At 36.5% G+C, this 12012-nt stretch overlaps 3 protein-coding genes across 3 annotated transcripts; 2 read left to right on the top strand and 1 right to left on the bottom strand.

The window, feature by feature from the left end:
- Window positions 1–852: 852 nt before the first annotated feature.
- On the top strand, window positions 853–5183 carry LOC124451061 (DNA repair protein complementing XP-A cells homolog). Its single transcript, XM_047001696.1, has 6 exons — window positions 853–1223; window positions 1347–1452; window positions 3434–3482; window positions 4037–4153; window positions 4222–4339; window positions 4796–5183. Exons 1-6 carry the CDS (start codon window positions 938–940, stop codon window positions 4963–4965), a joined length of 846 nt encoding a protein of 281 aa, XP_046857652.1. The 5' UTR covers window positions 853–937; the 3' UTR covers window positions 4966–5183.
- A 246-nt stretch (window positions 5184–5429) lies between these two features.
- LOC124451119 (ras-related protein ORAB-1-like) lies at window positions 5430–6407 on the bottom strand. The gene has a single exon (XM_047001753.1). The coding sequence runs from the start codon at window positions 6303–6305 to the stop codon at window positions 5682–5684; it is 624 nt and encodes a 207-aa protein (XP_046857709.1). The 5' UTR covers window positions 6306–6407; the 3' UTR covers window positions 5430–5681.
- A 1163-nt stretch (window positions 6408–7570) lies between these two features.
- LOC124451072 (putative glucose-6-phosphate 1-epimerase) lies at window positions 7571–11960 on the top strand. The gene is made up of 11 exons (XM_047001707.1): window positions 7571–7826; window positions 8140–8191; window positions 8387–8445; window positions 8543–8625; window positions 10079–10152; window positions 10222–10292; window positions 10684–10787; window positions 10940–11001; window positions 11122–11207; window positions 11495–11553; window positions 11628–11960. Exons 1-11 carry the CDS (start codon window positions 7757–7759, stop codon window positions 11730–11732), a joined length of 825 nt encoding a protein of 274 aa, XP_046857663.1. The 5' UTR covers window positions 7571–7756; the 3' UTR covers window positions 11733–11960.
- The last annotated feature ends 52 nt before the right edge of the window (window positions 11961–12012 follow it).

The raw sequence follows: 12012 nt of genomic DNA, 5'->3' as shown, positions 1-12012 counted from the left end.
GAAAAACATCTCATTTCTTTTCTAAAATAACAAAAATGCGAAAAAAACAAATTCAAAACAAGCGGTTTAATTTTTCTTCTAAAGTGCATTCATGATTGACATGCAAATTTTCTTTGATTGATTGATTTAATTGGTTGTGCTCATATCTGTTTAGCGCAGTTTTGAGTATTTAGCTAAACATTCATCCCCGATAATCCTTGGTTTCGTGTCCTTGCAACACACGTCTCTGACGTAAAGTTGTATGAGAATTGTCACAACAGCTTCAGACATCTTCGTTCTCATTCAAATGCGCGACTTAACATTATTTTGAATTATAGTAATTGGTAAATTAGTTTTTTGTTTTGACGATACTTAAGTCACGCGTCAGAAAAAACTGAAACTGGCAATTATGGATGATTAACGACTGCTGTCGTCAACAGTCGACAAACATTGTGTTTATGACCATTTATGGATGTAAACACTTAATAATTTTAATAATGTACATTTTAGCATTGCGTTGTCATGGACACGTTACTACTTTACATAATTTATTTAGATGCTTCATTTTCATTTTGATCACGAAGCGAACCCAAATTTGACTCCAAATAAACCAAACTGACAACCCTTTTAAATAATTCTATATAATTGAAGTGTAGACTCCAGGGTGAAGTCAAATATTTTTTTGCAAAGCAGTCATTTCAGCGGAATAGATCCTTTGGCCGCACGTTTTTGGCATCATCGACCATTCTACTTAGCCGCTCCATTTATTATAGAACTCGATGATTATCAATATACACATATATTATTTGAATATTTATTCTATTTACGTACACACTGCGCGTACCTATTTGTTCTATTTATTATCATCAATTACTTCATGTTAGAGATGGCAAAACGCCAACACAAGATGGCGAACGAATTTCATGCTAAGCCTAGAGAACACGCTGTTTAATAAAAGATGGAAAATTCAGTGGATGCTACCCCGTTAACGGATAGACAACGTGCTAGAATTGAGCGAAACAGGCAGCGTGCTATACTGTTGAGAAACGCCAGGCTTGCCAACCATCCTTATCTTGGTAAAAGTGCTAATAACACTTCTGATAAACATAATAATTTTGAAGTTGCAACACCGGTAAACGGTGGCGTAGTTACAAGTCGTACTGTTGACACCGGAGGAGGATTTTTCATTGACCTAGAGGAACAACTAGAAGCTGAAAAAGAATTGAAAATCGTCCACGAACCAGGTTTTAAACCATAAGTTCTACATCTTTATTTGATAATATTTCAATAAGATTCAACAAACTATTTTTGCCAAAGCATCATTATTTAGACGGTAACCGTAACTGAAAATGGCTCATTTTATTTAGTATCTGAGCTTGGCAAAGATTGGCCGAGATGTAACGAGTGTTGCAAAGAATTCATTGATTCATTTTTGTTAAAAAATTACAGTGTTGCAGTTTGCGATGGTTGTAGGTAATGTCTTTGAAGTGATTTATTTGAACAGTTGGTAACATATGCCGAAAATGACATGAATATTGTTATGCCGATGACAGAGTATGGGGTAGAATAGTTCTGTCCTACAGATGATAGTATGGAGTAGAACAATACTGTTATGGCCTTGACAGAGATAGGGATATGGGGTAGAATAATGCTGTCATGGAGATGACAGAGTATGGGGTAGAATAATACCGTCATAGAGATGACGGAGTATGGAGTAGAATAATACTGTCATGGAGATGACAGAGTATGGGGTAGAATAATACCGTCATAGAGATGACAGAGTATGGGGTAGAATAATACTGTCATGGAGATGACAGAGTATGGGGTAGAATAATACCGTCATAGAGATGACAGAGTATGGAGTAGAATAATACTGTCATAAAGATGACAGAGTATGGAGTAGAATAATACCGTCATGGAGATGACAGAGTATGGAGTAGAATAATACTGTCATAGAGATGACAGAGTATGGAGTAGAATAATGCTGTCATGGAGATGACAGAGTATGGAGTCGAATAATACTGTCATAAAGATGACAAAGTATGGAGTAGAATAATACGTCATGGAGATGACAGAGTATGGAGTAGAATAATACTGTCATAAAGATGACAGAGTATGGAGTAGAATAGTTCTGTCATAGAGATCACAGAGTATGTGGTAGAATAATACTGTCATAAAGATGACAGAGTATGGAGTAGAATAGTTCTGTCATAGAGATCACAGAGTATGTGGTAGAATAATACTGTCATAAAGATCACAGAGTATGGAATAGAATAATACTGTCATAGAGATGACAGAGTATGGGGTAGAATAATACTGTCATAAAGATGACAGAGTATGGAATAGAATAATATTGTCTTAGAGATGACAGAGTATGGAGTAGAATAGTACTGTCATAGAGATGACAGAGTATGGGGTAGAATAATACTGTCATAGAGATGACAGAGTATGACGTAGAATAATACTGTCATAAAGATGACAGAGTATGGAGTAGAATAATACTGTCATAGAGATGACAGAGTATGGAATAGAATAGTACTGTCATAGAGATGACAGAGTATGGGGTAGAATAATACTGTCATAGAGATGACAGAGTATGACGTAGAATAATACTGTCATAAAGATGACAGAGTATGGAGTAGAATAATACTGTCATAAAGATGACAGAGTATGGAATAGAATAATACTGTTATAAAGATGACAGAGTATGGAGTAGAATAATACTGTCATAAAGATGACAGAGTATGGAGTAGAATAATACTGTCATAGAGATGACAGTATGGAATAGAATAATACTGTCATAGAGATGACAGAGTATGGAATAGAATAATATTGTCATAGAGATGACAGAGTATGGAGTAGAATAGTACTGTCATAGAGATGACAGAGTATGAGTAGAATAATATTGTCATAGAGATGACAGAGTATGGAATAGAATAATATTGTCATAGAGATGACAGAGTATGGAGTAGAATAATGCTGTCATAAAGATGACAGAGTATGGAGTAGAATAATACTGTCGTAAAGATGACAGAGTATGGAGTAGAATAATGCTGTCATAAAGATGACAGAGTATGGAGTAGAATAATACTGTCGTGGTTATAAATTATTTTTTTGTGTGATGGAACATTCCTTTGGTTTGTTTTCCTTATTGTCGTCCCATTGAAGTTAGAGAGGGTAAATCCCTTCTTTCCTTACAATGGAAACGTAGCTCAAATTGATAGTTAAAGGAACTTATATACTACAAAAGGAGTATTGCATATCTTAAAAAGACTTAACCTTGTATACGCTATGTTATAATCCTAATATAGAAATTTGCAACGATGATAGAAAGCCCGCATAGGCTATTTACAGAACATTACATATAAAAAATACCTTAGTATTGTTTTATGAAAAGCTTATGTACTTTTTATCTTCTTTGTAAATTTCGCCGATTTCATTATTTTTATTGCAGAGATAATGAAGAAAAACATGCATTAATCACTAAAACAGATGCAAAAACAGTAAGGATTAATTAGGGGAACCGTATGAATAGCACAATTTATTGAAATTTTGTGGAAAAACTTTATTCGTTGATTGAAGTTTCTGCGAAGACCGGGCGAGCTTTTTGATGGTGACATTAGACGTATTTACCGGAGATGTTTGAGGGAATCAAACAGTAAGATATTTTCCCGACATTATGAAACAACAATAGGCTGAGTTTGAAATACCCTTCAGCAAAACATAAAAGTGATTTGAGTACCTAGTCATGTTTCAAGGAAAATATTTTTAGCCAATCAACGGCGAGTATCACCACTAGCGTTTTCAATTATCCTAGCCCATTCACTGACCTTGAATATTTTTGGCCGTCTTCTAGACCTAGAACCCGTTGTAGCTTTTAAGAATCCGGGTTATTTCCATTCTAATTGGTTTTTTTTGGTTTGTAAATTTATGTATAATCTTACAAATTAGTTATTAAGGGCTTTTGTAATTTAACCATTTCGGTTACAAAAAAAGTTCATGTTTTAACAAATTCATATTCAATGTTTACATGTTATCTGTTCTTTTATAATTACAGCACTTTCTGCTGAAAGACTGTGATTTGGACAAACGCGAACCCCCGTTGAAATGCATCGTGAAGAAAAATCCACACAAGTCGACTTGGGGCGACATGAAACTGTATCTAAAAAGTCAGGTACGGTCACTTCTTTATGTGATTTTACAGTGAACGAGAGGATCGTAACCCCTTTGCCAAACATTAAGGTATTTGCAAGATCTTTAGAGGTGTGGGGTGACGAGGAAGCGATGGAAGAGGAAAGGGAGCGAAGAGCAAATGCGAGAGAGAAGAGAAAAGAAAAACAATTTGACAAAAAAGTCAAAGGTAAAATGGCTCGAAATCAAATCCTATGAAAGTTTGGCACCATTTTGCGCTCACAATTTGTCATTTTAACCATTACATTGTGATATGTAACATATTATTGTTATGCCAAACTTTGGTAATGATATACCGTATATTGGAAATGATGGTGATGCCGATAAATTGTGCAGTGGTGATGATAGTGGATACATATACTACACATTAGTGACGATTGTAATGGTGGTGGTATTCTGCGAATTGTTAATGATAGTAATGGATTTATAGGGTAATGGTACCGATATATGTTAAATAATATAAATTATAAAAAACTTTGTTAAAATATGTTGAATGAAGGATAGCAAACTGCAAATGGCGAAGCATTTTAAGAATAGGTCTTGCTATAGAAACGGAGCGATAATGTACGTAAGACGACCCCACGCATGACAATGAAACAAATGAATTCTGGTTTTGTCCATTTAGAACTACGACGAGCAGTGAGGACAAGCACGTGGAAAAAAAACTCTTCGCATCACGTGCACGAGTTTCCCGCCAATGGGGAGCCTGGGGAGGAGGTTTACGACGAAAAAACCGACACGTGGACGAAGACATGCCGAACATGTGGCTACAGCGTGACTTATGAAAAAATGTAAAATCTCTAAAAAAAGTACTTGGCACTGCGTATAGCAGAATTTATTTTCTAATTTTGTAGAAACGCCACAATTTGCTAAATCAACGCAACCTGTTATGTTTCGCACAGTTGACAAATCCGTATGAAAACATGACCTGTTATTTACGTAGATAGTTTGTATTTCCCATAGGTTATTTTTGTTGTAAAAATGTAAATAAATAGATGAACAGTTCCTATCTATCTCATTGCGAACGATTCCAATAATTTATCAAAAATAATCAACCTTGGGGGGGAGGGGGGACGCCCACACTTTAACTTGGCAAGGAATGATTAAACGCACACGACACAGGCGGAGAGTGAATTTTACACTTCAGCGTTTTTGCAACGTTTCAGATCGGTTTATCGTCTCTTTCATAAAAAAACATGTGACTTGCATAATGCAAGAAGAATTATTTATGAAGAAAAATTACAAAAATACACACGAAGTGAAATCGATAACATTTATATAACTTAATGCAAATGAATAGAGACGAACTGCGATAACACGTAGGTAGCCGAGACACTGAGTTCGACTATTGCAATTAACAACCAAGGAATCTAAAAGTGCATTCGAGTCGAGTTCGGCAATCTAGTCTCGTACGAGTGACAAATTCCTGAACGTCCCTTACTATCTAAAATGTACGTGTTTTGAGAACGAACAAACCAAACGTACGCGTTTTGAGAAAGAACGATAGAATGCTATCCAAATCCACAGCAACGATAGCCACTGCCATGAACTTCCGTGCCAGCGGTCAGTTCAACTTTGTCCTCTTGCAGCGGCGAAGGCTCCTCAATACTTTCCCCTAATCGTTCAACTAATTCGTTCGCCATTATGTTAAACAATTTTTCGATATTCGTTCGATCTTTCGCACTTGCTTCTGTGAAAGAGATGCCCAATTTCTCCGCGTAAACACGAGCTGTTTCGTATTCCACTTCGCGTTTGTTCAAGACATCGCATTTGTTGCCCACCAAAACTCGATTCACCTCGTTGGCGGCGTACTTGGACACTTCCTGAAGCCAATTTTCTATATGAATAAACGTCTCTCGATCGTTGACGTCGTAGACGAGTATTATACCATGAGCGCTGCGGTAGTACGCCGTGGTTAGAGTACGAAAACGCTCTTGTCCAGCGCTATCCCATATTTGTAACTTGATTTGCTTGTTATTAAGCGTCAACGTACGAATCTTAAAGTCCACGCCAATCGTACTGATGTATGACTCCGAGAAAGTGTCGTCCGCGAAACGAAGCAGAATGCAGGATTTGCCAACCCCCGAGTCGCCAATGAGTAATAATTTAAACAGATAGTCGTACTCGTCGTTCATAATGCTTTCGTTCAACTACACCTGAATCATACGTTTTATATAAAAGATACTTTAATTGCAAGCTCGAAAGGAAATACGTAATGCTTGTCTTGTGTGTTTTTGTTATCGCAACAGGTATTTGAGATGGTCTTTTCTCTCGTGATTTGCATAAATTAAATTTAATATGCACAGTCAGAACAGCGTTCATCGATGCGGAAGACAATTCTGTCTTGATCAATGACAGTTGGGCATTGAAAGCGAACACAGTTCGGTCCTCACCTGCGACATAAGCATAAGCACAAGATTATCAAAACTCTCTATTTTTCTTATGCTTATGTATGGTTATGCTTGCACTTATCGCAGTTTATTGCAAGTGAGGATACTTATGCTTATATTTATGTTGCAAGTGAGATCAACCCTAACCGCACCCGATTAGGCGCATTCCCGAAATAGTGAAAATGCTTTCGCAAACGAGACGCCAGCTCCCTACCGAATCAGTTTGCAATACAATGTGAGAAAAAGAGATTTGGTTAATTTTATTGAAATACCTTTCAGACAATGCCATCGGATATGAATTTCCAAAAAATAAAATCTTAACAAATGTTTTCGAATTTTTAAGGTGTATTGAAAAAGTACATACTCGAGAATGCGCTATTGTTGGACTGCCACTTTCGTGAATGGCCGATGGCGTAGCCAAGCAACCAGTTTTGTCGTGCTACGTGAATAATACGGTGTTCCCTAAGTTCTCTCACAGTAAAAACAACAGATTTCTAAATGAACAAAATGCCTATCATCAGTTCAATAAAAAAAGTAGCCCGTTCACTTGTGCTACTCGAGTCAGGGTTTGGTTACATTTCTTGCCAAGAACTATAAAAAAAATTCACGGAAATGCAACTATTTCACACGTGGCAATATATAATGTCAGTCATATTTTAGTGTACGTGCCAAGAAATATGTTGATTGGTTCAAGGATGTAATTTCGTGAGAGTCCCGCGTGATTGTGCAATGTCGCGACAAGACGGGAAAGTCAAAGTACACAAGAATTATAAATGGTCTGCGATGCATGCTAACCTTCGCTTGCCTGGGTATTTAATAATGTTAATGATTGAAATTTTACATCATCGCTCATCGATACCTACATTACAATTGTAACTTTCTGATAAAAATTTTCCGAGTCTTTAGCTGTGCATAAACTTATGTCTAGGTTGGTCTTGATAGCAGAATATTTCAGTTTAACTCTGACCAAACAAACATGTATTAATATTAGTCACTCATGTTTATTCGATTGATGCAAACTAAATTCGCGGCGGCAATTTTGCGTACGTGTAAATCGCTTAATACAAACACAGCTTTTAGCCAATCAGCGAAGTGTATTTACAAATTACAAATTCAATGTTAGAAAATCATAGTCACAGCAGTTATATAATACAGATTTTAATTAAAAGGTGAAGGCGAAACCTCGCTTATAAAAAATGACAGGCGAACTACCGAAACTTGTGCTTAAGAAAGACGAGAAGACGGCAGTAGAGGTTTATCTACACGGTATGACTGTCTTCCATATTTAAAGAATTCAACCGAACAAATTAAGAATCTTCCAAGTTTCAAATGAAGCTTATTTGTCTCAGCACACAATAATTAATACACACAGCACAAAAACCTCAAGCTAAACATTTTTCACAGCTTTGCCACTAAAATTGTCTTCTACCGATGACAAACAAGCGGAAATTGCATAAAGATGCGTAACCATTCGGCTTCTTAGAATAATACAGCTGCAACTCTCCATCTAAGGCCGTTTTTTATGCAGAGTTGAATATTATGCTATACTGTTTTTGTGCAATTCATGGGATTTATACAGGTGCAACAGTGACGTCATGGAAATGCAAGGGCAAAGAAATGCTGTTTGTTAGGTGAATATATATAGTATAATTCCATATTAGACTAACGTTATATATGCCATATTCGACTAATGATAATACGTATAACACACTTTGAACTAACTTTTCCTTCACCATTTATGTCTTAATCATATGTGGGTTAACTTGTTGACTTTGCTGTGTTTTCAAAATAACTATTTGGTATGATCAGTTTGGTTATAATTTTAGTAAAAATGCTGTCTTCAATGGAGTAAAAGCAATTCGGGGAGGAATTCCTGTAGTTTTTCGTGAGTTGCTTTTGAATGTTGAAAATACACATGGCTCTACTTTTAATTAAGGATTACATAAACTAATCAGAGTCGTGCGATACTTGTCAATTGCTAGCAAATTTTGGCCCATGGGAGTTGGGACCACAACACGGATTTGCACGAACAGAAACATGGAAGATACATCAACAACCAGAAAAGGTAAAGAAATAAGCAAATGTCATGGATGGTGGTGAACATTTTACCATAAAAAATGACACTACCATTTCAATGCATCATCTCTGTTGAGACTAAGGAATGATCCATAGTGAATTTTATTGAGAATCAGCAGTTCACCTTAGGTAGTCGATAAGTTATCCAACCAAAGTCAAACACTTATCCCAACACAATTCAATTTTTGCTAATTGTCCTGCCATCTCAACTCATAAACCAGTCATGCTATTTAAATCCTAAACTCTTTTCCTTCATTTTTGAGTGCAATGAAGACATATTTACTATGATGTCATTGAAAATGCCCTTCATAATGTTGTTTCCTTACTTCTCAGCTTAAGCTGGGTTTCTATTCAATGAATACCTAACTTAACAGAAATGTACTTGACTTTTGATTGAGCTGAGTATGTCAAGCCATTTAAATTTCAGGGTTTATCTTACCATGCAAGCTGCAAGCATACCATGTATAAGCTTACAAACCCAGAATACACACAGTGTGAAATGCCATTGGCCTGGTATCATTTATCTACCTCTTAGCCTGTTTAGGAAACAAAAGAAACCCAATACATTTAAAAAGCAAATGAACATTTATTGGTGGAAGGTGGGGTAAGTCCCTGTTTCTTGCCTTCCCTGAGTGGCTAATGAATGATGTATTGCAAGGGATTGGCACAAAATGAGAAATCGATCTCGATTACCTTCTGTATTTTTGTATTTTGCGCCTGAAGAAAGTATGCGAAAATTGGTCTGCTCTGATTGGCTACGCCATATTGGCCGAAATATTCATCACAAAGTAAAATTGGCATTGAAATTTACATGTTTCAAATTCAATTGTTTTGATCCTAATTTTCAAACTACAAGCACGATCACGCAAAGCTGCAGCTCGTCACCCAAAGTTTACATAAATGTACTTACAGTTGCCAAGAATATCCACTGAATTTTTCTCTGAAGTGAGTGAAATCCAAATTGAGAAGTTTTTAAGTTCAAATTCTTTGCGGAGTAATGAGAAATTTGCCAGCTAACTTCAATAAGCTGAGGTATATATATTAACCCCACTTGCTTTGCTTGCCAAAATCTTTAGAAACTTAAACACAGAAGACAAAATTCTTCACGAAATTGGATTTCGGCAAGAAAACCATCTTGTTGTCTAGATTTCAGTCATTTTCAAATAATTCCCGCCTATTTCCCGCTTTCTCTGTATCGTTACCTGCGATAAGGTATTATGCAGGTTGAGTAATTTAAGTCCTGCCAAAAGTTGTCAATCTCATGTAAGCATGATTCGAACTTCGTGTACTCGTCAGTCGTCATCAAGTTCTAAAACTAACCTTAGATTTTTATGCATAAAAAATTGAAGATAATGTAAGAATCATTCTTCGCTTTACAGAATATGTAAGGTTTCGCTTTTGGACGCAGCCAGGCGCTAAAACTCTGTTTATAATTTTCAAAGGACGAAAGTGGAAACATTGTCGCTGCTTTGGTGTTAGAGGACACAGAACAAACTCGAAAAATTTGGGATTATAAGTATACACTAAACTTTCAGTTGGCCAGATGGAACAGCCAGAACTGCTAACAATTTTTTTTTCTTTGCAGTTTTAAGTTCTTGTACACTTTGACTTTGAAAGACGACGAATTTTCCACAGAAGTGAGCATTGAAAATACGGGTATGAACCAAATCAAATGACTCGACTGAACTGTTTCGAAGTTCATTTCAAAAGTCAACATTGTCCAAGTTCATAAATCAGCCAATCAAATGGCAATTTTAGCCAGAGCCATCATGATTGGATAACACGTGAACATGTGAACAAACATTGGACCTTGAGGCCGAACAATATGAGGTGTCAAGCCTTGGCGAGATTTCTCTCGATGAAAACATTGTTGAAAAATACTTTGAAATATATAGAAGTTTCAACTGTACACCAAAATGTTTTCAGTGAGATCACTTCAGGTGCAAACAATGTAATACGCGCAAACTTATAATTGCCATCTTCCATTGCCTTGTTTACAAAATACATACTTAATTTTTTTAAGTTTACAACATTGACGTGTTTTCAGGAACGAAGGGATTTCACTTCACGACTCTTGTTCATACCTATTACAACGTGGATATTTCTAAGATGAAACTGCGAGGACTTCATGGATGTGAATATATAGATAAGGTAAATATGAAGCACGCCTTTATTCGTATTCATTTATCACATTCCAATCGTCTACCGAAAGTCTTTCGTCCACTTTAAATGTTTGAATTTCGTATGACGAACTTCTGTTTGTTTTTGTTGCTAGCTATATTTCGTACAAACACAATTTATAGGTTGGAGGTGGCGAAAAAAAGGAAGAAAGGGAAGCTCTTCAAATTTCCGGGAATGTCGACAGGTATCAGGTCGAGAGCATTTCTCGAATTTCATTTTCTATATAGTTAACTTCCATAATCATGCTGCACACTCGTTTCAATGCTTACGAAAAATTTCTTTTGCAACGTTGAAAATTTCGCAGCGTCTACAAGAACACGGCGAACGAGCTGCTTTTGTCGACTGGCGATCATGAAATTCGAATAACGAAAGAAAATCTTCCAGATACCGGTGAGAAATTTTCACGGGTATACATTTTAAAATTTCATTTACGAGAAGTGGATTGACATAGTAACATCAGCGAGCACTCATTCAGATTTTTGATTCAGGCCATCAGCTAGAACGTCATTTGTGTGTGTGTGTGTGTGGAGTTGTGAATTGTGAATGTTCATATATTCAGTTGTGATGACTAATTTCTATTGAAAAGGAATATATGAATATTCACCATTCTCCCTCCCCCCTTCAATCAATGTTCTAACGGCGGTATGCTGTTATGAATAGTATTTTTTTCTCCCCAGTCGTATGGAACCCATGGATCGAAAAAGCAAAGCAGATGTCGGATTTCGGCGATACGGAGGTAAAGCTATGAAAAAAATAATGTTCTCTCTCTTGGCGATTTTCGGGATTCATGTTTTGTTGGCGATTTTTTAGTACAAAAACATGGTGTGTGTTGAACCAGGTTACGTGGCCAAACCCTACGACCTTCGACCGGCGGAGGTGTTTAAAGCGAAACAGACAATCACCTGCTTATGCTGACTAGTTAGTTGAAGCTTTTTACTTGGTTGTGAATTTGATTCTTCGGATGCGCGTGAAAGATGGCCGCCATATCACTACCTTTAGAACCTTCTTTTTATTTGTAAATTGTAATCAGTGTATGCAGGCTACTGTTTTCACTGAAATGCTTATATTTTTTTCTAGTCGAAGTTGTAATTTGAGAACTATCCAAGAAAATATTTTCTTGATTAAAACACGCCTAACAGTTAAGTTTGTTTCAAGTGTTGTAGACAAACGTTTCGAGACCGAGTCACGCCTATTT

This window comes from Xenia sp. Carnegie-2017, unplaced genomic scaffold (genome assembly GCF_021976095.1).
Source record: "Xenia sp. Carnegie-2017 unplaced genomic scaffold, XeniaSp_v1 HiC_scaffold_13, whole genome shotgun sequence".
NCBI classification, from domain to species: Eukaryota; Metazoa; Cnidaria; class Anthozoa; order Malacalcyonacea; family Xeniidae; genus Xenia; species Xenia sp. Carnegie-2017.
This window is presented reverse-complemented; position numbering and strand designations above follow the sequence as displayed.